Source organism: Balaenoptera acutorostrata, chromosome 5, assembly GCF_949987535.1.
Source record: "Balaenoptera acutorostrata chromosome 5, mBalAcu1.1, whole genome shotgun sequence".
NCBI lineage: Eukaryota > Metazoa > Chordata > Mammalia > Artiodactyla > Balaenopteridae > Balaenoptera > Balaenoptera acutorostrata.
Genome location: NC_080068.1, coordinates 25,117,726 through 25,143,433, shown reverse-complemented (window position 1 = coordinate 25,143,433; position 25,708 = coordinate 25,117,726). Strand labels below are relative to the sequence as shown.

At 38.4% G+C, this 25,708-nt stretch overlaps 1 protein-coding gene across 5 annotated transcripts in view; it reads right to left on the bottom strand.

Moving 5' to 3' along the window:
* The window catches only part of IL15 (interleukin 15), a 92,474-nt gene that overhangs the window by 50,056 nt on the left and 16,710 nt on the right, over window positions 1–25,708 (bottom strand). For 3 of the 5 annotated variants that reach the window (XM_057547492.1, XM_007189345.2, XM_057547493.1), the window contains exon 2: window positions 9,663–9,784. In XM_057547492.1, the coding sequence (XP_057403475.1) occupies window positions 9,663–9,728 (66 nt within the window). In that variant the 5' untranslated portion in view covers window positions 9,729–9,784. Of the gene's footprint in view, window positions 1–9,662; window positions 9,787–25,708 lie in introns of those variants that run through there. The other 2 variants (XM_057547495.1, XM_007189346.2) reach the window with 1 other exon arrangement.

The following is a 25,708-nucleotide window of genomic DNA, read 5'->3' as shown; positions in this document are numbered from 1 at the left end:
ATTTTATTTTCACCATACAATTTGATTTTAATTAGAATACTACATATAGTATCCATATTCAGCAATGACTTTTCAAAACATATATATGTTAAAGATTAAGAATTCTAGATCTCTAGCCCAGACATCTCTGCCATGGTTCTGTTCTTTGACAATAAATTCTAGCAGGGGTTTGCAAACTGTGGCTTGATGGGGCAAATCAGGTTGCAGCTTTTGTTCTACATTTTTGCTTAAAAAAATTAAAATTCGTAAAAGAAGAAATTTTTAAAAGAATATGTAACAGAGACCATATCTAGCCCACAAAGACTTAAATATTTACTATCTGACCTTTTACACAAAAAAGTCTGCCCGTCCCTGATCAATGGATATTTCCATCTGAATAGCCTATCACTATCTCAAACTTAATTAATCTAAAATCAAAGTTTTTCTGCCCAGACAACACCCTCTTCTAACTCTCCATTTCTTTTAAATTCAACTGAATTAAACCATGACCCTTGGGTCAGAAATAACCATGGCCAGAGTCTCTGTCTGAGCCCTGATAACCATTTCTGTGCTTTTCTGTGTCACCACTGCCATTTGCCACAATTTAATCTAGGTTTGCATCACCTTAAGGCTGAATTCCCGTAACTACAATCTCTATTTCACTCTTTGATTCTGTCTGTGCTTGTCATGGGTTAATTTAAAACAACTTTATTCTCATCATAAATCACTTACATTTTATCAAGTTTTCCTACTGCTTACTATTGTATGTCTAAATTATATGGCATTTTCAAAGTCCTACTTAATCAGGCACATGCATTTCCAACTTTATTTTCCATTTAAATGGTTGCCAATAAGAAGTTATTTATCTCCCTGCAGCTAGACCCATCACTTTATTGTATTCTACTTACGTTCTACATCTTCAAATATATAAAAGAAGGATTTTTTTTACTATTACTAATAATCATAATAGAAGAATAATTACTAACAAATATCAAGTACTGACTACTTAGTTACTGTTCTGAGCTATTTACATAGTATTAACCAATTTTTTGTTACAACAACTTTATAAGGAAGGGACTGTTACTATCATTATTCTAAATATGAGAAATCTGACGAACAGAGATTTTTGGCCCAAAGTTATACAGCTACTAAGTGGCAACACCAGGGCAGGAAACCAGGCAGCCTGGCTTATTGGCGTGTTTTTAGCACTGTACTATACTCTTCTCAGAATTAAACCAGTGTGACCTCCTGTTTGGAAAATTCCTACTGCCTGGCTTTCCTGAGGCTCCTTGAAAATGAAAGTTGGTCTACAGTTTCTTCTACAGTAGAGAGTGAAAACGCTACCTGTCTATGAAGGGCAGGCAACAGGTTGCCCTCAGGATCAGAAAGATGTGATGTAAGTAAATGTTTCAGCCAGGAGGGTGGGAAAGCTAAGAGAAACAGGTAGAAGAAGACAGGTGTGCAACAAATTCTCCATTGAGGGGTCGGTGCCCTTGGTGGAATGGGTTGAGAGTGCGTTTGGCGGCAAGGCTTAGTCCTGTGCCCCGACTTTGGAATTCCTGATGGATACCGACAAGAAGGGTAGCCCCACTCCACAGGCAGCCCAATGTGAGAGAAAAATAAAGGTGAGGATTAATTCGGCAGAGAGAAGGATTGACTTAACACACCCAAGCCTCCTCACTGGAAGGAACCCAGAAGTTTCTGCCGAAATCCACAAGAGAACATAGAGGATGGCTAAGGAGAGCCAGACCTTCAGGGGAGAGGTAGTGGTGAGGTGGCATAAAGGAAGATGATCCAAGTACAGCAGAGATAGCTTACAAGCATGGCCTGGAAAGGTAGACTGAGGCTCAGAGGATCTGCAGTATCTATCTTTCAAAATGTCCTCCACTCTAAAGAAAATACCTCTTAACAAGGATGTGCATATATTTTTCTGGCATATTTAGCATTAAGCATTATCTCCGTTACAAAATCAATCATTTAACAAGTTTTAATAAAACCACAAAGTGGTTTAATATGTATTAAAAGGTATACATCCCTTCTGCATACTTTTTTAATGCACAAATTATAGTTCTGTAGCATGAGCTTTACATAACAGTGACAGAGAAAGCTCAATTGTCCCATAAAAATGTGAACAATGTAAGGTTAGGTTTCCACATAAAATTAAAATAACTTACTGTGTCAGAAAATTAAAATTAAGATAAGATAGAGGATTAAATAAGTAAGCTTACTAATGGTAGATGATGGTAATGAGGTTCATGCTTATATGCATCGTGACTAGCCCTCAGTATATATGTGCATATGACTAACCAATCAAAGTATTTTGACAACTTTTTGAATATTATGCGCATCAGGACACCAAGACAAAAATAAACATGCTCCACATTATCACCTACTATGAGAACTAAAAAAAAATTTTTTTTAATTAGTATTTAACTCAACTCCACCCTTCCTTCCTGAATAAACAGAGCCTTGAAAAGCAGAAGACAAACTTGTTCCTTAATCATGCTGACTGGACGAAGCAAATACATTTTTTTTTTGAAGGTGCATGACATACTGACAGTGGCACACTGAAAAAAAAAAATAGGGTGTGAATTAAACCAGTGGTGCTCCAACACCTGCTGTCTCCATTTTACAAATGACGAAACTGAGAGCTTCAGTCGTTAGCCTGAGTTTAATACAATGTTCCTAAGTGGTAGAGCTGGGCTTCAAATTCCAGCCAGCCCAATCTCTTAAACACTGCACCAACAGTGCCCCACAATGCATTTCACAAAATTCAGCATCCATTCTCTAAAAACAAAAAATTCTTAATAAAAGGAATAGAATAATTATTTCTTAACATAATCAAATCTTCTTTAAACTAATACCAACTTCAAACCTACTAATAAATCACTGTAAGTGTCCCTGTTGTATTCAGGAGAAAGATTAAGATACCCTGGTGGCTTTTCTTTGGAACTTTCCTGGAATTTCTGATTAATAACATAAAGCAGAAAAATAAGAAACTCTAGTTATAACCGTTCAAAACGATAAGCCATTACTTATAAACTGTACAACTGTTTAACAAAGCTAAACATAGTACCTAAGACATCATAAGAACTGAAATGGTAAGTTCTTTGAGATAGTTTGGAACAAAATAAATGATAAATAAAAGTTAAATAACCAATAATTTTCATATTCATCATTCTATATCTTAGCAATATGTAAAGGAAATTATCTAACTCACTTAGGAATAAATATGATAAGGAATATACTAGAGCTATATGAAAATCAATAAAACTAAATTAAAAAGCAAAAAAAGACAAATAATTTGAGAAGTAGACTTTATTCCTGGATAGAAGCACTATGTATTACAGAGATATCATTTTTTCCAAATTATTTTATAAGAAATGAAATCAGAGGTGAAATTGACATTATGATCTTTAAGTTCATCTGGGAAAATCCACTGGTGAAAATAGTGAGAATAATTTTGAAATAGAAAAGTAATAAAGAGGAACTAGACCTAGTGGATGTTAAAATTTATCACAAAATGAAAATAAGTTTCTCACTGAAATACTGATAGCTTACTCAATGAAATATCATAACACTGAATCTTAAAGCAGCAGGTGAGGGAAGAGCTATTATTTAACAAAGTTTCTATGAAGCCATTGGTTAGTGATTTAGGAGAAAAATTATATTCTCATCTCACCATATGACAAATTCATATGGTGAAAAAAAAAAGACATCTGAAAAAAATTTATAAGTAAGAGTCTGATTTCTGGATAGGCTTTAAAGCAATTTAAGAAAAAATCAACAAAATAAATTGACAAATTTGACAAAATAAAAATTATGTTCTATAAGTTAAAGTATCATAAAATGATAGGGTGAACAGAGTGAAAAAAGTGAAATAAATATGTTAAAATGTACTTGTTCCTTATATATGAAAGGATTATAACATTTAGTTAAGAAAAACAAAAATATATCTAAATATGAATAACAAATAATTTCAGTGAAAATGCAAACAGATGAACACTTTAAGGAATCCAATACCTACAGTAATCAAGAAAGCAAATTAAAATGAAATGCATTTTTCACTTTTCAAATTGGGGAAAAAATTACATTTTATTGACTTTTAGGGGTGATCTCTATGTATACAGATGTCAAATTATAACGTTGTACAGCTGAAACATATAATTAAAAAATAGTTTATTATATTTTTTTGTAAAGGTAATGTATTTACACGGTTGAAAAACAAAACAATAGGAAAAGGTATTCATTTAGAAATTGTACCCTGATTCTTATCCCTGTTAACCTATTTTTCCCTCAACCTCCTCTCTTGATTTAGGCAACCATTTTTAGTTCTTGCGAATGCTTGGAAGTTTCCTTATGAAATGCAAGCAAATTTAGAAATATATACTTATAGTCCCACATTCCTTAAATAAAATTAAATAACAACTAGCATTTTACATGAGGTTAAATATTTTTTATGAATCAAAATATTATTTGTATTTTCTTATGCAAACTGTTCATTCATCTTTGCCCACTGTTCTGTTGCTTTGCATTTCTCCACACTCCCACAATTCCTAAAATATATTTAGAGAGAAAACTCCTGGTGATTTGAGAGGCAGATATTTTTTTTTCCCAGCTTATTATTCTCCTTTAGAATTTCCCCAGAGTTTTTGTTTTGTTTTGGTTTGGTTTTTGCCAGCAAAAGGATTTTTTTTTTTAATGAGTCAGATTTATCTTTTTATCTCTCTCTTTCTCTTTTAGATGGTGGAATTGAGTAATAGAAAATTTTCAGCTAGATTCTTTTGGATTTTCTATGTATTTTGTCATTTACAAATAACAGTTTTACTTCCACCTTTCTAAGTTTCATACCTCAAATTTCTTTCTCTCGTCTGGTTTTATTAACTAACAACACTGGTACAGCATCACCAGCAGGGGTGAGAGGTGGACACACTTATCTTGTTTGTACTTCGAGCAGAAGTGCCTCTAGCATTTGGTCATTACTTACAATGCTATCACTGGGCTGAGTTTGCGCGTGAGTCCGTGTGAACACACGGTCTGTCAGTCTGTCATGCTTATAAAATGTTTAACTCTTTCTTTATTGAGCTTTCTCTCTTTTTTGAAACGTCCAGAATGGCTGTTGAATTTTTGTCAAATGAGTAGAAATTGACATGTGATTTTTTTTTTCCCTTAGATCAACTATTATGATGAATTATTTTAATAGAGTTCACAATCTTTCATCCCTGGAACGAACCCTACTTCATCATGATATATAACCCCTTTAATGAGCTGCTGCTAATAATTTTCTGGAGAGTTTTTCATTGATATTCTTAAATAAAACTGGGAATAGTTTTCTTTTGAAATTTTGACCAAGTTAAGGTGCCAATGATAGTCTCCCTTCATTAAAATAATTTGAGTTTGTATTCCTCTGGAAGGGTTTAAATCACACTGAAATAATCTCTTCTTGAAAAAAAAATCATTGGATAGGATGTAACTTGCAAATGATGCATACTGTAATATCTAGGTAACAACTAATCTTGAGTTGTAATCTTGAGTTATAACTTTAAAAGATACAAAAGATATTACAATGTAATATTTAAGGTAACAAATACAAAGAGTAAAATAATATTAATTAATGAATTAGTAGAGGAAACAGGGATAGTAAAAAGTCGATTAATCCGAATTAAGGCAAGAAAGGAAGAACAAAACTACGAAAAGAGATGGGTCAAATGGAAACAAAGAGTAGACTGGTAGATATAAACACAGCTATATGAGTAATTATATTAAATGAAAATGGATTAAATGCTCTATGTAACGGACTACGATTGCCAGATTAAATTTAAAACAAAAATGTAAAATCTGTGGTTTTACAAGGCACACTTGTAACATAAGGACCAAGACAGGTTGAAAGTTAATGGAAGGACCAAAAAGCAAGTCATTACAGTTAAAGGACTAAAATTATTCAGTGTTTATTATGTGACAGAATTCTGGTTGTGAAATCAATACCAAAAAATTAATTCTTAATTTATTTTCTCAATTCTCAATTGTGTGAAATTCTCAATTGTGTGAAAAATAAATGATACACTTTTTGAATAACTCAGGAATCAGAGAAGAAATTCCAATGGAATTCAGGCATCAATAAAGATATGACATCATCATTAGGCACAGAAAAAGGATTCTATTAAATAGTGAAATTCCGGGAAGGCGAGAGAGGTAAAAATGGGAAGGCAGCAGGAAAGGGGTGAGGCCAATAGAAGAACGTGTCGTGGGGCTTGCCATTCCTACGTGCGCAGAGCTACAGAACAGTCACCCCCAGACAGAGGAAGGGGCGAGAATGTGTTGCTAATTCCTGCATCCCATTGGTCAAAGATTAGCCAGACAGCCCGCTAACTTGTCCACATTTCCATGTCAGGAGGAAATCCCGGGCAGGAGACTCAGGATGTGAGCAAGCGCACCTATCCCGCCTGTCAGGATGTACCCTGTGGAGTCCATCAGAGCTTACAGGAAGCTGCTACGCACCAGTTCTGACCTCTTCCAGCTTTGTCACTGGAAGCTACCACTGAGGGACACAGCCCCTTCCTACCAATGCATTTCCCTCCTTTTTGAAAGATGTGCTTTCTGAGATCTTCCACCCATGGGCACAAAGAATTTTTCTCCATTTCTCCCAGCAATGAATCCCTGTTCAACCTCAGTCCCCACTCAGAACTGGGCTCTTTCCTTCTTGTTGGTGATTGTTGACAGCTGTCATCACTGGGCCCCCTCCATACTTCCATTCCTCTCCATTCCTCCAGTGGAACTTCCTGTGCAAATTCTCTAGCCTCAGTTGCTTTTGCCTATATTCCACAGGGTTTGGATTTTAAAGCTTTTCACCATCTCTGAGTTTTGCTTTGGACTTAGTTTGTGGCTCTTTCCACAATCCCATTCTACATGATTTCCGAGAGAATTACATTTGGTCCAATCCACTGCTCATTATGGAACCAGGAAGGATTGTTTTGTCCATCGCCAGATGAATGGATACAGAAGATGTGGCACATATATACAATGGAATATTACTCAGCCATAAAAAGAAACGAAATTGAGTTATTTGTAGTGAGATGGATGGACCTAGAGACTGTCATACAAGGTGAAGTAAGTCAGAAAGAGAAAAACAAATACCATATGCTAACACATATACATGGAATCTAAAAAAAGAAAAAAAATATGGTTCTGAAGAACCGAGGGTCAGGACAGGAATAAAGACGCAGATGTAGAGAATGGACTTGAGGACACGTGGAGGGGGAAGGGTAAGCTGGGACGAAGTGAGAGAGTGGCATGGACATATATACACTACCAAATGTAAAATAGATAGCTAGTGGGAAGCAGCCGCCTAGCACAGGGAGATCAGCTCAGTGCTTTGTGACCACCTAGAGGGGTGGGATAGGAAGGGTGGGAGGGAGACTCAAGAGGGAGGAGGTACAGGGATATATGTATATGTATAGCTGATTCACTTTGTTATACAGCAGAAACTAACACACCATTATAAAGCAATTATACTCCAATAAAGATGTTAAAAAAACAAAAGTTGTTAATGTCAGCACTAATGAGGATGCAATGTCACCAAGACTCACAAAGGGATGACAAAGATATAAATTTGTACATATTTTCTGGAGTATGTCTTGAGCACCATTAAAATATTTATAACTTTAAACATTTTAATTCTCCTCCTAGAAAATTTTCCTAATAAAATTTTCAGCAATCTGGTCAGGGATTTATTCAAAAATATATTTACTGAAATATTATTTTAATAACCACAAATTAATGAGATTATAATAGGTTGTGATATATTTTAAATTGGAGTATTATATACACATTAAAAATAATGTTAACTTGTGTAATATCACAGGGAAATGTCACAGTTTATTGTTAAATAGACAAAAGTACAAAGTGAATTTTCAATAATTTTTATATCAACCATGTAGAAAAAATAGCCCTGGAAAGAATCATGTAATAAGCTGCCTCTTAGTTATTGCATTACTGGTGATGTTTTTCCCACTTTACACTTTTCTGTAGTTTTCACTCGTACTATAGTGAGCACATGTTACTTTGATAATCAGAAAGATAATAAGAAATAAAACAAAAAACTAAAAGTAAAATCTTGAGACCCTTCCTCACACCAGATAAGAACAGCTATCACAGGCCTCCACAAATAACCACAACATAATATGATTATTTAAGTACCCCAAAGGAAGCTTCTGTTTTTAAGTACCCCAAAGGAAACTGCTCTGAATTTTTATTAAGAATCCCTAAACTCAAGAAACAACCTACTCAAAAACTAAGAATCAAGGAGAATTCTGAAAAAGAGAAAGCACTTTTTTTATGACTTCAAAACAACTGAGGGGAGATTCCTATTTAATTTCTTCCATATTTCAAGTATGATTTCACTTAAAGAAAATTCCCCTGGTTTTTGCCCCAGAATTGATCATAATGGAATTTTTAAAAATGATATGTTTATTTATTTTCATAAACAGTGACAAGACAATTTAGAGCTATGTTGCTATTACAAAAATGTCCCAGTTCTACTCCTCAACACCCAAAATGCCCTCCTGCTTCTTCTTTGAGCCATCAGTGGTAGCAATACATAAAATGTGTTTAACCCTAAGACTGTCAGTAAGTTGCTTCTCGAGTTTAGGGGATTCCCTATAAAGAATCTAGGAAACAGAGCAATTTCAAAGAAGCACATGAAGTTAGAGGATATGTTTTACTTTGTAGGCAATTATAAGCAGAGGACATTTTCTTCACACTTTTTCTTCCAGTTTATATTTACTTCATTATTTTCTGATGCCAGAAATGATTGCACAAGAGAGGAATTACTTTTTTCCTCTTAGGACTCTTATAAAGAGTTTCACTTTTCATAAACCCCTGTATTTACTCTACTGCTTATCCTGATCTATACAAATGATTCAGAAATTTTTCTAAAGGAGTTAAATATTATAACTGAAAGTAAAAATTAAATGCATGTGTTCGCTTTATCAAGAAGAAGTCAGTTCCTTGGATTTCCATTTCTGCAGCTTTATTTTGTTTAGTTCTTGAGACTGTACTTGATTTTACATCATTCTCAAACATTTTTCAAAAGTTTCAAATAGTCATTCAAGAACTCTAATCTATATTATTCTCTAATTTCCTTACACTTGTAAAATCATTCAGAAATTTGATAGTTGCATTGCATTCATTATTTAATTTTAAGCACCCCAGTTCCTTTAAAATTAACTTAATAATAGCAAAAAGTGAGATGCAGACTGTCTTCATCTAATATGCCAACGGTTGGCAAACTACGACCCACAGGCCAAACTTCACCGGCCATTTGTTTTTGTAAATAAAGTTTTGTTGGGACAAATCCATGCCCATCCATGTCTACAGCTGATTTCCAGCAATAAGGGCAGAGTTCAGTAGTTGCAAAAGAGATCATTTGGCTGGCAAAGCCTGTCTGGTTTTTTTCAGAAAAAATTTGCCCACCTCTGTTATGTGCGGTGTTCTCTGTCCTCAGAAAATGCTTTCAACATTCTATAACAAATGGCATTTTCTTTTTTAACTAAGATGCTCATTTTTTTAAATTCTGGATATATATATAACATCCCTGGTTTGCCAGATCTTCATTATTATTAATTATACGTTATTACACAAACGGGTCTATACTGTATGATGTAATTCTTAAAACCTTTACTTACATGACCTCCTGTACGTTTGCTATCTTCTAACACTGACTTCTTTGCTTCCTGTGACGTCACCAACATAGCACATGACGGGACATTGTTTTATAGAACCACATGACCATATGTAGGAATGGATTCTGTAGGAATCAAAGGTAGGATAAAAAGATTAAAAATTGTGTATTGAATAATCTTCCCTTCCTTGAATTTATGATTACTTCTGCATCTGATGATGCTAGAAAAGACAGGGAGACTCATATGGAGAAAGCTTCAGAAGTCAATAGAAACTTTGTAAAATTAATTGTTCCTAAAATCTTCAGTCTTCCTCAGAATTTAACTCACATCCATGTTGTCTATAGCTGCTTCATTTGGGAAAAGAAAGAATCATACATCATTTAAAATAAAGATTTTTTTTTACTCTTGCCCTGGAACTGGTGACCAGAACCAAATGTTGGGGATAAAGCAGCATTAAGTTTCCCACATTCTAAAAAGAATTTTGCAGCTAGGTCCAGACACCTGCTCCAGGGAGAACTCAGAGGTAGGCAAACCCTTACTATTTCTACTATCTCCAAACCATCAACTCCACCCCAAGACCCCATTCCCAGTCCATATACTGAAGACTAAAATACCAGTATGGGAAGGGAAAGGAAATGATTGGAATCACCAGCGAGGAACATGACGGAAAGTGCTATGGGATTATACACAAGAGACTGTGCTATAAACTGAATTGTGTCTCCCCAAAATTCTTATGTTGAAGCCCTAACCCCCATTGTGATGGTATTTGGAGACGGGGCTTTGGGAGGTAATTAGGTTTAAATGAGGTTATAAGGGTGGAGCCCTCATGATGGGATTAGTGCCTTTATGATAAGTGACATCAGAGAGCTTGCTTCCTTCCTCTCTCTCTCCACCACGTGAGGACACAGTGAGAAGGCAGCCATCTGCAAGCCAGGAAGGGAGTCCTCACCAGAGAACTCAATCAGCTGGCATCTTGATCTTGTACCTTCCAGCCTCCAGAAGCCCAGGTGTGCTATTTTGTTATGGCAGCCTGAGCTGAATAATACAGACTGGCATCGCATCCCCTGACTAGACATCATATCAGCTCATGAGATGGTTGATTTGTTCTTAAACCTACATGACTAAAGAAAAAAATAATGAAGAAAAGTATCAAATTTTGTTTCCAGGGTTTGATCCAGCAAAGCTGTGTGAGTTTCCCATGGATCAAGACTGGCCTCCTTGCAAGGGGACTCAAAATCAGACCTGGTGGGCTGTACCACCAAGGGAAACTGATGAGAGGGTAGGAAGAGGTTAAGCCTAATCACCTACAGAGGGCTGGTGTGGAGGCCACTACAGGTGTGTGGAAGAACTCACACACATGGCCCACAGGAGAGCCCAACTTTGGAACCTCCTATACAGAAGCTTTCAATGATTTATTCTTGTTATCCAGGAAGAGAAGCAACAACTAACAGAGGATAGCCTAGTTCAGTCAGGAGCCGTTTGGCCCGTCTGCCCTATGCCACCCTCTCAGTCCCCAACTTCCTGCAGTTGAAACCAGAAGGAGGTTAGAAAGCATGAAGACGTGGACCACACCCTCTTCCCCCAACTGGTCCCACAGGCCCAACTTGAGCTGAGGGAATATATGGAGATGAGACTGGAATTTTAAAGGGACTAGACAATTCAATAATTGGAAGTGACCAAAATGCTATAGGATCTGACACTTTTGTAAACGGATAATTACAAATGGATTATGAGGGAAGTCGTTCCAGAAACATTGAAGAGTTAGCATAAATAGGTCTTTGATACCACCTGTTACGGAGGAAAAGGGAAGAGGCAATGATTGTTCAGAAAAGAGTAACTCATTTTGGATCAATTTAAGGCAAATTCCTATTGCATCATTTCTCCAATCTCTAGCAATGACTTTTCTAGTTTATTCCCTTTCAAACTCTCTTTTTAACAATCTCTCACCTCATTCATTACTATTATATAATAATGAGAAGAATAATAAGAATCCTTATGAAGCTTTTTGTTGAAAGAAAGATTAAGGTTTTTGAGAAAAATGTTTATTCAATTTAAAAGTTGATCTTAGACACAGCCATCAATCTTAGCTTTTTTTTTTTCTTTTTTTCTTTTTTTTCTTTCTTCTCTTCATCACGTTCACATAACAGCCAACTCCTTAGTCCTGGTTTTACTTCCCACTTCTATTATCTCATAAGAACTTTTTCTTTGAGATTTTTTCTTGGATATTTTTCTATCCTCTCTACAAACCTTCATCAACTCTATCAGGCACACCTAAGAGAGACCTCTTCCTTGGACATTTTTCCTCTTCAACCAAGTAATAAGCTTCCTGGATAGCCACCACAACTGATAAATTCTGCAGGAGGCATGAGTATGAAATTAGCAAATACCCTGAAAGGCACAGGATGGGCAGTTAGACCCATCTGATTCTCAAATGGAAAGACCCTGAGAACTGCTATGGCTTTTTGGCTACACCTGTTTACCCTGAGCTTCAAAAGAGAGGATGAATACCAGCACCTAAGTCTGTGGTTTAAAGCTAGATGGACTCCTGCCTTCCATACCCTATGTAGTTTCATCTTTCAATTATTAGCCATAAGGGCTAATGTTTCTAGGAAGATAGCAGGCTAGCTTCTTCAGGAAACACCTAACAAGGGGTAACCAAAATATTTAAAAAACAAAAAACTTCAACTCAGCTCTGCTGCCATTTTGCCCTAATAATCTGCCTCAAGTTAAGTGACATATTCTTGAAAGCGCTATAACCATGCTCGTTCTCCATCACTGCACAGCCATGATAACCGATTAAGGCTGACCTAATCAGATTGTTGGCCTCTATGTGGCCAACCACATGTTTGGGAAAATTTGTCTCTTATCTTGGACTTCAATTAGTACATATTAAATGGAATTAGAAACAAAGAATGTTAGATACTCCAAAGAACATCCAGCCAGGCATCCATATTTCATAGAGAAAAAAAAAAAAAAGGTCCCAAAGAGACCAAATGCCTTTCTCTGGCCAGCAAGGGTATCTAAGAATTGATATACATTTTCATAAAAGATGCAAGGATGCTATTCAGAGCTGTAGTGAACACTGAGGCACTCATTACCCCAGCTGAGAGCTCAGAGCTGAGCCTCTCCACAGAAATGCCCTCAGTGGAAGACAGCTGCCCAGCACAAGGTCACAACCCCTCCCTGGGGGCCTGGCCTCCTTCCCTGGAGTTGGAATATCCCTGAAGGGTCATCACAGCTTCACGGCACTCCCCGTGAGACTGACTGGCTGAGGCTTCTGCTGCAACTGCATCCTAGCTCAACTTCTCCCTCTACCCACTTACTTCCATTCCCCCTCACTTCCGTCAAGTGTTGTTCCTGAGAACATGCCCCATTGAGTCTCCTGCATGTACATTTCTATCTCAGAGTCTGCTTCCCAGGGAACGCAACCTACACAAAGAGTAGATGCTCTTTCTTGAGAAAATGTATGGTTGAGAAACACTTGGATTCATCGGACATAGATTATGGCGGGACTCCCTTTAAGTTGACAATGTGCACTGTGAACCTCCAATGAATACACAGAGTCACCGGAAGTTATTTAGCCCCAGAAGCCTCTTTTCATATTGAGCATCTTCTGAGACTTGTGTTCTGTGGAATATGTTCTGGGAAACATGAATGCAGTTCACTGTAGCTCACATGAGAATATAATTGCTAAAGTTACTCATGTCAGTATTTCCTGTAATGGCAAAAGAATGGAAATAACAGTGGAGGAACAATAAACAATAAAAAACAATAAAGGAAACAAAAATAACAAGAGAGGAATGTTTAAATTATGATATGTCCATTTAATGAAATATTATGCATCCATAGAAAGAAAATGAGAAATTCCTTAAGTACTAGAATGAAAAAATATCCAAGGTATATTTTTTAAGTCGGAACAGCAAGGTTAGGCAGTAGTATGTACGTGTTTTTAAAAAGGGGAAGGATTAAATATATGTGTACATTTTCTTGTGTGTGCACAAAATATTTGTAAAGACACACACTAGAAAATGATAGTGCTAGTTGTTTCTACAGGAGGAAATTAAAAGCACTTTGACCTTTGAATTTTAAACAATAGAAATAGATGACCTCTTCAAAAAATTAACATATTAAAAATTAGCTAGTGGGAAGCAGCCGCATAGCACAGGGAGATCAGCTTGGTGCTTTGTGACCACCTAGAGGGGTGGGATAGGGAGGGGGGGAGGGAGGGAGACGCAAGAGGGAAGAGATATGGGAACATATGTATATGTATAACTGATTCACTTTGTTATAAAGCAGAAACTAACACACCATTGTAAAGCAATTATACTCCAATAAAGATGTTTAAAAAAAAATTAAAAGCAAAACACTGTAAAGTAATAAATAACAGACATTTAAATATTTTGTCTAATCATATATGAAGAAACTCTGGAAAAAAATGTATAACATCCTCTACAAAGTTACTTAGACTGTGAACTCCTTCAAGATGGGAACCATATCTTATTCATTTATTCATAAGGCCTGAAGCCTAGCAGAGTGCCTGAACCAGAGGAGCCAATCATTTGTTTGCTTTTTAATTGAATCCTATTGCTTCTAAACAGCAATAGATTTAAAACAGCCCTTCCTCCCTCCCTTCTTTCCTTCCTTCCTTCCTTCCTTCCTTCCTTCCTTCCTTCCTTCCTTCCTTCTTTCCTTCCAAAAACAACATTTTTTTAAAATGTGGGATCCAGGGAAGCTCTAGAAATGGAGAAAGAACTGCACATTCTCTTAATGTATTTTCCTGGTTTGGTTTTCCCCTTATTAGCCTATAGCCAGAAACATTTAAAAAGTATCTGAAGCTGTGCTGTCCAATACAATAGCCACTAGCCAAATGTGGCTGTTTTAAAATAAACATAAATTAATTAAAATAAAACAAAACTAGAAATTGACATCCTCAGTTGAGCTGGCCACATTTCAAGTGCCCAAATGTCACACGTGGTTAGTGGCTACCATGCTGGACACGGCAGACAGAGAACATTTTCATCACTGCAGAAACTTCTGGATAGCACTGACCTAGGTATAGTACAGAAATTGGTTTCAGACATATCTGGGTTGAATTCCAACTTAGACACTTACTAATGGTAAGGTTTAGGGAAAGTTAATCTCTCAGAGCCTCAGTTTCCTCATCTGTAGAATAGGGGAAATAAGAATACCTACCTCACTGGGTCATTGTGAGGTTCAAGTGAGCTCCTTCATGCAGACTACATAGGACACAGTGAACACGTAAAATGTTACCTCTCAGCCATCATCACTACTGTGATTGTAGCACCTCACCAAGAACCAGTCATCTCGTTCCTCACAATCAGGCTCTTCCACCCCTCCCGGAGGACTGGAAAGAGACACAGTGGCCTTTAACATCCTCACAGTCTAGTTCAGTGTTATTCAAGTGCCAGGTTACAATGAAGAAAGCTTGCCCTGGGAATTCCCTAGTGGTCCAGGGGTTAGCACGTGGCGTTCTCACTGCCGGGGCCCCAGGTTCAATCCCGCAAGCTGTGCAATGTGGCCAAAAAAAAAAAAAAAAAAAAAAAATTAAATTAAAAAAAAAAAAAAGCTTGCACTAATTCCTTCTTCAGGAAAGTCTTACTAGGAAAAAAGAAATGTCGGATGAACTAAACATGTGCTAGTGATGTGGTGAATTTACATTCTGGGGCAAGCTCTTTATTGGGTCAAATTCTGGGAACAAACATTTTCATACGTTAGATTGCAATGGTCTAGTTGGGGACACATAAATCCCCTGATAGGATTTTTAAATTCTTACAGAGAAGTCTGTTAAACTTTTCCATGAGTAGGGCAAAATCTAAGACAACAGAATTGAAGGGGAAGAGACAGCTGGGTCAGTCCAGATGAGGTTTTTATAGTGAGTATACTTGAGCTCAGTTTTGAAGAACAGAAAAATCATGATGAGGAAAGAAAGAGAAGTGGAGAAGAGTAACAAAGGAATAATAATACCAAGAGAAAGGAAAGAGAAAGATGGGAGAGAAGACTTGCAGCTTTAGCCTTTCAAGAACAAAGCAATATTTTCCTTGTATCCCATAAGCCAAGACATTCCCTTGTTAACTTGTGGCTTCCGAAAGAAAAAACCAGATAGACTTGAATTTAGTAGTGGCCAGCTTGGGCCTTTTTAGTCCTACTATGCAGTATCGTCATATAACTGGAATATGAAATATATATAATTTTAAACTCTAAAATTATACATGGAAAGCTATTTTGGTGACTTTCTGACCCTTCAAATATTTGCAGTTAAAGATAAATGAGGGCTTCCCTGGTGGCGCAGTGGTTGAGAATCTGCCTGCTAATGCAGGGGACACGGGTTCGAGCCCTGGTCTGGGAAGATCCCACATGCCACGGAGCAGCTGGGCCCGTGAGCCACAATTGCTGAGCCTGCGCGTCTGGAGCCTGTGCCCCGCGACGGGAGGGGCCGCGATAGAGAAAGGCCCGCGCACCGCGATGAAGAGCGGTCCCCGCACCGCGATGAAGAGTGGCCCCCGCTTGCCGCAACTGGAGAAAGCCCTCGCACGAACCGAAGACCCAACACAGCCAAAAAATAAAATAAATAAATAAAAAAAAAAAAAAAAAAAAAAAAAAAAAAGATAAATGAGCCCCAAACCAAAAAGTTTCTAAGTATGTGTCTAAAATGAATGTTCTGCTTTTGCCTTCTTCAGGTATTTGTATAAAAAGATCTATATAAAAATTATTCTTCATCAGAAAAATAAGCCAATCATTACTAAACAGTTTTCCAGTTCTGCCACTATAGATAATTGTCTAACTATTAAAGTGTATGTTGTGATTTATAATCGCCATAGCGGCACCAATCTCTACATGATTGCTTGGCGCTGCCACGGAACACATACCTCAGCTGTTGTAGCATGAAATGCGCCATATGATAATTTATAATGATGCACAATTTTTTATTACCCACTGATAATAACCTATCAGTGAAAACAACAGCTTAATTATATAGCACATCTCCCGCTGGCAAATAACTGGATTCAAACATCTCTCTTGCTTCTCACCAATCCCTAACAGAAGCAAAGAGGTAGGATTACCACAATCCTCAGAAACAACACTTACAATTAAGTAAAAAAAAAAAAAAAAAAAAGCTAAGGCAAAGCTGCTCTTTTATTAAATACAGATGTACTTTAGACCAATAATTCCTCAGTACCCTGTTTCCAGGTCACTAGAGCTGGTTTCCATTCTCCTATTGTTTTATTTTTCTTGCTGATTAGGCCTCTGGTATTTCCCAGTCCAAATATTTGGCTCTTTATGAAATGGATCAAATGATTTACCCTGAACTTTGAAACCCTGAATTAACATTGTGGCCACAGATTTGCTATAGTAATCCCAGATGTCTTGTTTCTACGGCATTGCTGGTGGACTCCTTCCTGACAAGCAGACTAAACTTCTCAAGTCTACAGAGCAAAGCAGTAGGGCTTACAAAACTCCTAGGAAGCTGGCTGTCTCTATTAATAAAATTTATTTAAAAATTGGCAGAGGGACTTCCCTGGCGGTCCAGTGGTTAAGACTCCGGGCTTCTACTGCAGGAGGCCCAGGTTTGATCCCTGGTGGGGGAACTAAGATCTCACAAGCCGCGCGCAGTGTAGACAAAAACATAAAATAAAATAAAATAAATTTAAAATCATGTAATTGTGTCTCCTTTATAAAAAAAAAATTGACAGAGTGCTTACACTCCTGAGTTCTAGTGTGGTCCATGTGGCTGCTGGCCTTCTTTTCCTTGGACTGGACAGTAGAACTTAACTACCTTTTCAGCACTGCTGGTTCTTTCTTCTCCACCAGGGCTGTGTCCTTACCTGGGACACAGCTAATAGAATGGCTACCCCCAGCTGGGGAGACTTAATCAGTTTTAGTTCTTCACCTTTTCTTTGATTGGTCTCCTTAAATATTCTTATTTAAATACTAGTTACTAAAACTACCACTATGAATAGATTGCCGTTCCTTTATTCTTTCTAATCTTTGCTTTCCAGTTTTCTCTGCTTTTTACCTCTTCCATGCCCCTCAGCTTTTGTGCCAAGAAAACGGGCTGTATAGACATCATCAAATATTCAGTGTGCCTCTACGGGATTGAAATACTCAATTCTTTCTATGGGATTACATATTTTTTATAGTCTTTTAAGATTCTGACCCTTTTTGCTGGGTGTACTTGTACAGGATGCCCAAGATGACTGCATTTTTGTAAAGTGTTAGATTTCTTTTGAGGGCTTTTTTGTTTGTTTTCAGAGGGGGTTATGAAGAGGTAAATGTGGGTAGCTGCTTCTTGCACCAGAGCCATCCCTAAATAACAGAGGCTGCACTATTAAATTAAATGACCAAATTACTCACAAGAAGATACTTTGACAAACATGGAATGAGAACAAAGGAAACTGTAAAGTCTTGCAGAATGTATATACAACATAAAAAATTATCTCCAGGGAAATCCCTGGTGGTCCAGTGGTTAGGACTCTGCGTTTCCACTGCAGGGCCATGGGTACGATCCCTGGTCCGGGAACTAAGATCCCGGAAGCCACGTACGGCACGGCCGAAAAAAAGAAAGAAAATTATCTCCATTAGGCTATAGGACATAGCCTTCTAAATAATTAGCATTAAATGTGTCACTACCATGTGCTGGGACCACAACATTAATTTTTATAGAAATAGAATCTGTCGCTTTGGACTCGTGTAAACAATGGTGGTGGTCACCATCTTTTCTTTTACTAGACTCCATGCACACTACCATCTTTCCCTTCTGTTCATCATTAGAACGTTATGATGTTCACGTAATATTGAGATTGAAGGCTCCTTGATGAAATCTGGAGCCTCTCTAACCTTATCAACCATGGAACGGAGTGGAAGCCTACAGACACAGCCCTGGTCTTGGTTCTGTCTGTAGACAGCTATGTGACCAGAGCAAGGTAGTTCATGTTTCTTAACCTTCGTTTCTTTATCTTTAAAATAGGGAGGTGTAATTGGATGGTGTCTAAAGTCCCTTCCAGTGCCTAAGTACACCTTAATAAAGGTCACAGGTCAGTTACCAGCATATTGTCAAATTCATCCATGTTATATTAATCCTCAATACCATCTGATTTGAACCTGAAGGAATTCCTCTGGTCTAAACATCTTCATTTTCCAGAAGAGAAAAAAAAGTGAAGAGAAACTGAATGTCTTGTCCAGTGTTACACAAGTAGGTAAAACTGGGGTCTACCATGTGTCTTGGATGCCCAGTTTAATCCTTCACCAGCAGTTCATTCAGCTAATAGGGGGCACAAGGCATGTGCTCTGCACCGTGCTGCCTCGACATATTCGCTTCAATTACAAAACAGGTCTACTCATCCCTAAAATCTAGGGTTACCATACGCTTGGGGCTTTCAACCCCATATGTAATGACGATAACTAAAGGGAAGTATTGGTAGATTTTGAATCGTTTTAATTTCACACCTTAGATCTAACAATCCTGTACCAGCAGCACCACTGGCAAAATGCTGCTGCAATGCCACTTACTTCACTCCACTTATTTCCAAATAACTACTTTCTGAGTCAGAACAACTCAGGTAAACATGCCACCCATAACTGCTCTGAATAAACTCTGCTTCATTCTAACTCATTGTCACCCAATGAACAGTTTTCTACCTTTGAGGAATGGGGAAGATGGACATTTACAATCTCCTTTACACTGTGGCCACGACACCACGCTCTGGCTTTTATACTGGGACCTCTGGGATCTTGGTCCAACGTGGCTTCATGATAATAATGGCAAATATTATTATATATTTACACATTTACTGTTTCTTGAATAAATCAGTTGGGAGGAAGGAGAATGATTAATCTTGGGCAGTTCCTAGTTAGATTAAGAAACAGCAAGGGCAGCTGGCTCCCTCTTTGGAAATCTGCCTCATGGGTTCTGGAGAAATCAGATGGTTTTTACAATGCCAAGGCATGCTCAGGAACTAATGCCACATCTGTGAAAATCCCTTGAGAGAGAGAAGGAAATTGGATCTCAGTTTGGCAGCCCAAAGCTAGACAGAGTCGGGGACCAGAAGTGGAGGAGGGAGGAGATGAGGAGGGAGGTTCTAGTTGCTGTATCCTGTTCCCTCCCTCATCTTCCCTGAAAGATAGGATTAGGAGATGCCTGCTTCACTTGACTGACACTTGCTGGCTGGGCCTGGATTGTGGGGCACTCAGAAAACTGTCAACATAATTGCATAAGCCCATACCCCGAGTCCAAGTAATTGTTCTTTCCATCACTACTACCAGACAGTGGGGCACCAACAGCAAGAGACTGGGAAGGATCCTTGGCAAACAAGGTATCAGAAGAGTGGAGAGTTGTGGAGCTGTTAAATCCAGAAAGCAAGAGTAAAGGGTCTTCAACCTGAAGGGTGCCCCAAACAACACATTTGGAGAACCACAGCTACAGCCAAGGGCTTTGTCTTTTGGCTGATAATACTAGGCTAACAATAATCTCAATTGAAGAAAGATAAACTTATAGGGAAGAATATATAGTGAGAACTCCATAAAAGAGTGACAAAGACTGGAAATAAGTATGCCAGATAGGGAAAGCCTACTGGAACAGATAAGAATTTAAACCAGAATTTTAAAAAATAATAAATTCCTTGTAGAACAGTAAGAAGTACTTTGGAAACATGAATCAGGAGGAAGAAATTATGAAGAAATAACTGGGTATAATAAATATTTAAAAAATAAGTGATAAAGTAAGGAATTAAGTAAATAGCTTGAATGCCCGAATGAATACTGCTGGACAGTGAAAGAATGAGCTACATGGTTAGATCAGGCACTGTCCTCAAAGGCTTCAGGGATGAACGGTTAGAAGGGGAACATGAAGGAAGACTCAAACGACATAGAGGATGAAAGCAGAAATTTCAACTTCTGTCCACTTGTGGTCTGGCAAAAAAAAGGGGGGGGGCATAAATGAGAAAATAATCATCAAAATTTTTCTAAAATTGCAAATATAAGACCTCAAAATAAAGAAGACAATAGAGTGGCAAAGAACATAAATTAAAAACAAACCCAAACTCAGTCAGGAATATTTTAGTGGCATTCAAGAACAGTCAAGCCAAGCAGAAACTTCAGAAATATTCATTAGTGTTAAAGTGGACAAATATCAGACAGACATCAGGTTCTTGAAAGAAACAACAGACGCAAGAAGACAATGGAGTAGCGACCCTACAATGTTGAAGAAAAATAACCTTGTACCTAGAATTAAATATCCAGGGAAACCATTATTTAAATGTGCAGACAAAATTAATATAGCCACAGGCATATGATATCTCTGAAGAATTCACCCTTCATTGATCCTGTTTGAAATAATTTTTGGAGGAAGCAGAAAGATATAGGAAGCAAAGATAAGTAAAGAACTTAGAGTCTACTACTGTTTAAATAAGCAAAACAAATAAAGCACTTAGAATACTGCTTAGCACATAGTAAGTACTCAGTGAAAATGAGCTGTTACTCTTATCTCTGTCTTCAGTACTCTCTTAAATAGTTGCATAGAAACCAATATCCTCATCGTTTCTCAAGATGAAAGAAAATGCTGTTTAAAATTCTATGTTAAGGGGAAGGTCTTCAAGATGGTGGAGGAGTAAGACATGGAGATCACCTTCCTCCCCGCAAATACATCAGAAATACACCTACATGTGGAACAACTCCTACAGAACACCTACTGAATGCTGGCAGAAGACCTCAGACCTCCCAAAAGGCAAGAAACTCCCCATGTACCTGGGCAGGGCAAAAGAAAAAAGAAAAAACAGAGACAAAAGAATAGGGATGGGCCCTGCACCAGTGGGAGGGAGCTGTGAAGGAGGAAAGGTTTCCACACACTAGGAGCCCCTTCTCGGGCAGAGACTGCGGGTGGCGGAGGGGGGAAGCTTCAGAGCCATGGAGGAGAGCGCAGCCAGGGGTGCAGAGGGCAATGCAGAGAGATTCCGCACAGAGGATCAGTGCTGGCCAGTACTCACCAGCCTGAGAGGCTTGTCTGCTCACCCGCCGGGGCGGGTGGGGGCTGGGAGCTGAGGCTCCGGCTTCGGAGTTCAGATCCCAGGGAGAGGACTGGGGCTGGCTGCGTGAACACAGCCTGAAGGGGGGTAGTGCAACACAGCTAGCTGGGAGGGAGTCTGGGAAAAAGTCTGGACCTGCTTAAGAGTTAAGAGACCATTGTTTTGGGGTGCACGAGGAGAGGGAATTCAGAGCACAGCCTAAATGAACTCCAGAGAAGGGTGCAGGCTGAGGCTATCAGCGTGGACACCAGAGACGGGCTTGAAATGCTAAGGCTGCTACTGCAGCCACCAAGAAGCCTGTGTGCGAGCACAGGTCACTCTCCACACCGCCCCTCACGGGAGCCTGTGCAGCCTGCCACTGCCAGGGTCCCGTGATCCAGGGACAACTGCCCCAGGAGAACACAAAACGCGTCTCAGTTTGGTGCAATGTCACGCCAGCCTCTGCCACTGCAGGCTCACCCCACATTCTGTACCCCTCCCTCCCCCTGGCCTGAATAAGCCAGAACCCCCTAATCAGCCGCTCCTTTAACCCCCTCCTGTCTGGGCGAAGAACAGACACCAGAGGTCGACCTACATGCAGAGGCGGGGCCAAATCCAAAGTTGAACACCGGGAACTGTGCAAATAAAGAAGAGAAAGGGAAATCTCTCCATGCAGCCTCAGGAGCAGTGGATTAAATCTCTACAATCAACTTGATGTACCCTGTATCTGTGGAATACCTGAATAGACAACGAATCATCCCAAAACTGAGGCAGTGGACTTCGGGAGCAACTGTAGACTTGGGGTTGGCTGTATGAGACTGACAAGTTTCTGAATTTTATGTTTATCTTAGTATAGTTTTTACTGTTTGTTATCATTGGTGGATTTGTTTATTGGTTTGGTTGTTCTCTTTTTTTTAATTACTTAAAAATGTTTTTTTATTTTAATTTTTTTTATTTTAATAGCTTTATTTAGTTTATTAATTTATTAATTTACTTCTCCATTTTCTTCAGAGCCATGTGGCTGACAGGGTATTGGTGCTCCGGCTGGGTGTCAGGCCTGAGCCTCTGAGGTGGGAAAGCCGAGTTCAGGACATTGGAACATGAGAGAACACCTGGCCCCACATAATATCAATCAGTGAGAGATCTCCCAGAGATCTCCATCTCAATGCAAACACCTAGCTCCAATCAACGACCATCAAGCTCCAGTGCTGGACACCCCACGCCAAACAACTAGCAAGACAGGAACACAACCCCACCCATTAGCAGAGAGACTGCCTAAAATCATAATAACATCATAGACACCCCAAAACACACCATCGGACGTGGTCCTGCACACCAGAAAGACAAGATCCAGTCTCATCCACCAGAACATAGGCACCAGTCCCCTCCACCAGGAAGCCTACACAACCCACTGAACCAACCTTACCCACTGGGGGCAGACAGCAAAAACAACAGGAACTAAAAACCAGCAGACTGCAAAAAGGAGATCCCAAACACAGTAAGTTAAGCAAAATGAGAAGACAGAGAAATACACAACAGATGAAGGAGCAAGGTAAAAACCCACCAGACCAAACAAATGAAGAGGAAATAGGTGGTCTACCTGAAAAAGAACTCAGAGTAATGATAGTAAAGATGATCCAAAATCTTGGAAATAGAATGGAGAAAATAAAAGAAACATTTAACCACAACCTAGAAGAACTAAACAGCAAACAAACAATGATGAACAAAATAAGTGAAATTAAAAATCCTCTAGAAGGGACCCATAGCAGAATAACTGAGGCAGAAGAACGGATAAGTGAACTGGAAGATAAAATACTAGAAATAACTGCTGCAGAGCAGAATAAAGAGAAAAGAATGAAAAGAATTGAGGAGAGTCTCAGAGACCTCTGTGACAGCAATGCATCAACATTCAAATTATAGGGGTAACAGAAGAGGAAGAGAAAAAGAAAGGGACTGAGAAAATATTTGAAGAGATTATACTTGAAAACTTCCCTAATGTGTGAAACGATATACTCAGTCAAGTCCAGGAAATACAGACAAACCCATACAGGATAATCCAAGGAGAAACAAGCCAACACACATATTAATCAAACTGTCAAAAATTAAATACAAAGAAAAAATATTAAAAGCAGCAAGGGAAAAGCAACAAATAACATACAACAGAATCCCCATAAGGTTAACAGCTGATCTTTCAGCAGAAACTCTCCAAGCCAGAAGGGAGTGGCAGGACATATTTAAAGTGATGAAAGAGAAAAACCTACAACCAAGATTTCTCTACGCAGCAAGGATCTCATTGAGATTTGACAGAGAAATTAAAACCTTTACAGACAAGAAAATGTTAAGAGAATTCAGCACCACCAAACCAGCTTTGCAACAAATGCTAAAGGAGCTTCTCTAGGTGGGAAAAACAAGAGAAGGAAAGGACCTACAAAAACAAATCCAAAACAATTAAGAAAATGGTCATAGGAACATACATATAGATGATGACCATAAATGTAAATGGATTAAATGCTCCAACCAAAAGACACAGACTGGCTGAATGGATGTAAAAACAAGACCCATATATGTGCTGTCTACAAGAGACCCACTTCAGACCTAGGGACACATACAGACTGAAAGTGAGGGGATGGAGAAAGATATTCCATGCAAATGGAAATCAAAAGAAAGCTGGAGTAGCAATTCGCATATCAGACAAAATAGACTTTAAAATAAAAACTATTACAAGAGACAAAAAAGGACACTACATAATGCTCAAGAGATCAATCCAAGAAGATATAACAATTATAAATATTTATGCACCCAAAATAGGAGAACCTCAATACATAAGGCAAATGCTAACAGCCATAAAAGAGGAAATCGACAGTAACATAATCATAGTAGGGGACTTTAACACCCCACTTTCACCAAGGGACAGATCATCCAAAATGAAAATCAATAAGGAAACACGAGCTGTAAATGACACATTAAACAAGAAGGACTTAATTGATATTTACAGGACAATCCATCCAAAAACAACAGGATACACTTTCTTCTCAAGTGCTCATGGAATATTCTCCAGGAGAGATCATATCTTGGGTCACAAATCAAGCCTTGGTAAATTTAAGAAGATTGAAATCGGGGGCTTCCCTGGTGGCGCAGTGTTTGAGAATCTGGCTGCCAATGCAGGGGAAACGGGTTCGAGCCCCGGTCTGGGAAGACCCCACATGCCGCGGAGCAATTAGGCCCGTGAGCCAAAACTACTGAGCCTGCGTGTCTGGAGCCTGTGCTCTGCAACAAGAGAGGCCATGACACTGAGAGGCCCACGCACTGTGATAAAGAGTGGCCCCTGCTCGCCGCAACTAGAGAAAGCCCTCGCACAGAAACGAAGACCCAACACACCCAAAAATAAATAAATAAATAAATAAATAAATTGGAAAAAAAAAACTTCTTCCTTTAAAAAAAAATTGAAATCATATCAAGCTTCTTTTCCTACCACAACACTATGAGACTGAGTATTAATTACAGGAAAAAGACTGTAAAAAATACAAATATATGGAGGCTAAACAATGCACTACTGAATAACCAAGAGATCACTGAAGAAATCAATGAGGAAATCAAAAAATACCTAGAAACAAATGACAATGAAAACACGATGACCCAAAACCTATGGCATGAAGCAGAAGCAGTTCTAAGAGGGAAGTTTATAGCAATACAATCCTACCACAAGAAACAAGAAACAACTCAAATAAACAACCTAACCTTACATCTAAAGCAATTAGAGAAAGAAGAACAAAAAAACCCAAAAGTTAGCAGAAGGAAAGAAATCATAAAGTTCAGATCAGAAATAAATGAAAAAGAAATGAAGGAAACAATAGCAAAGATCAATAAAACTAAAAGCTGGTTCTTTGAGAAAATAAAAAAACTGATAAACCATTAGCCAGAATCATCGAGGAAAACAAGTGAAAAGACTCATATCGACAGAATTAGAAATGAAAAAGGAGAAGTAACAACTGACACTGCAGATATACAAAGGATCCTGAGAGATTATGACAA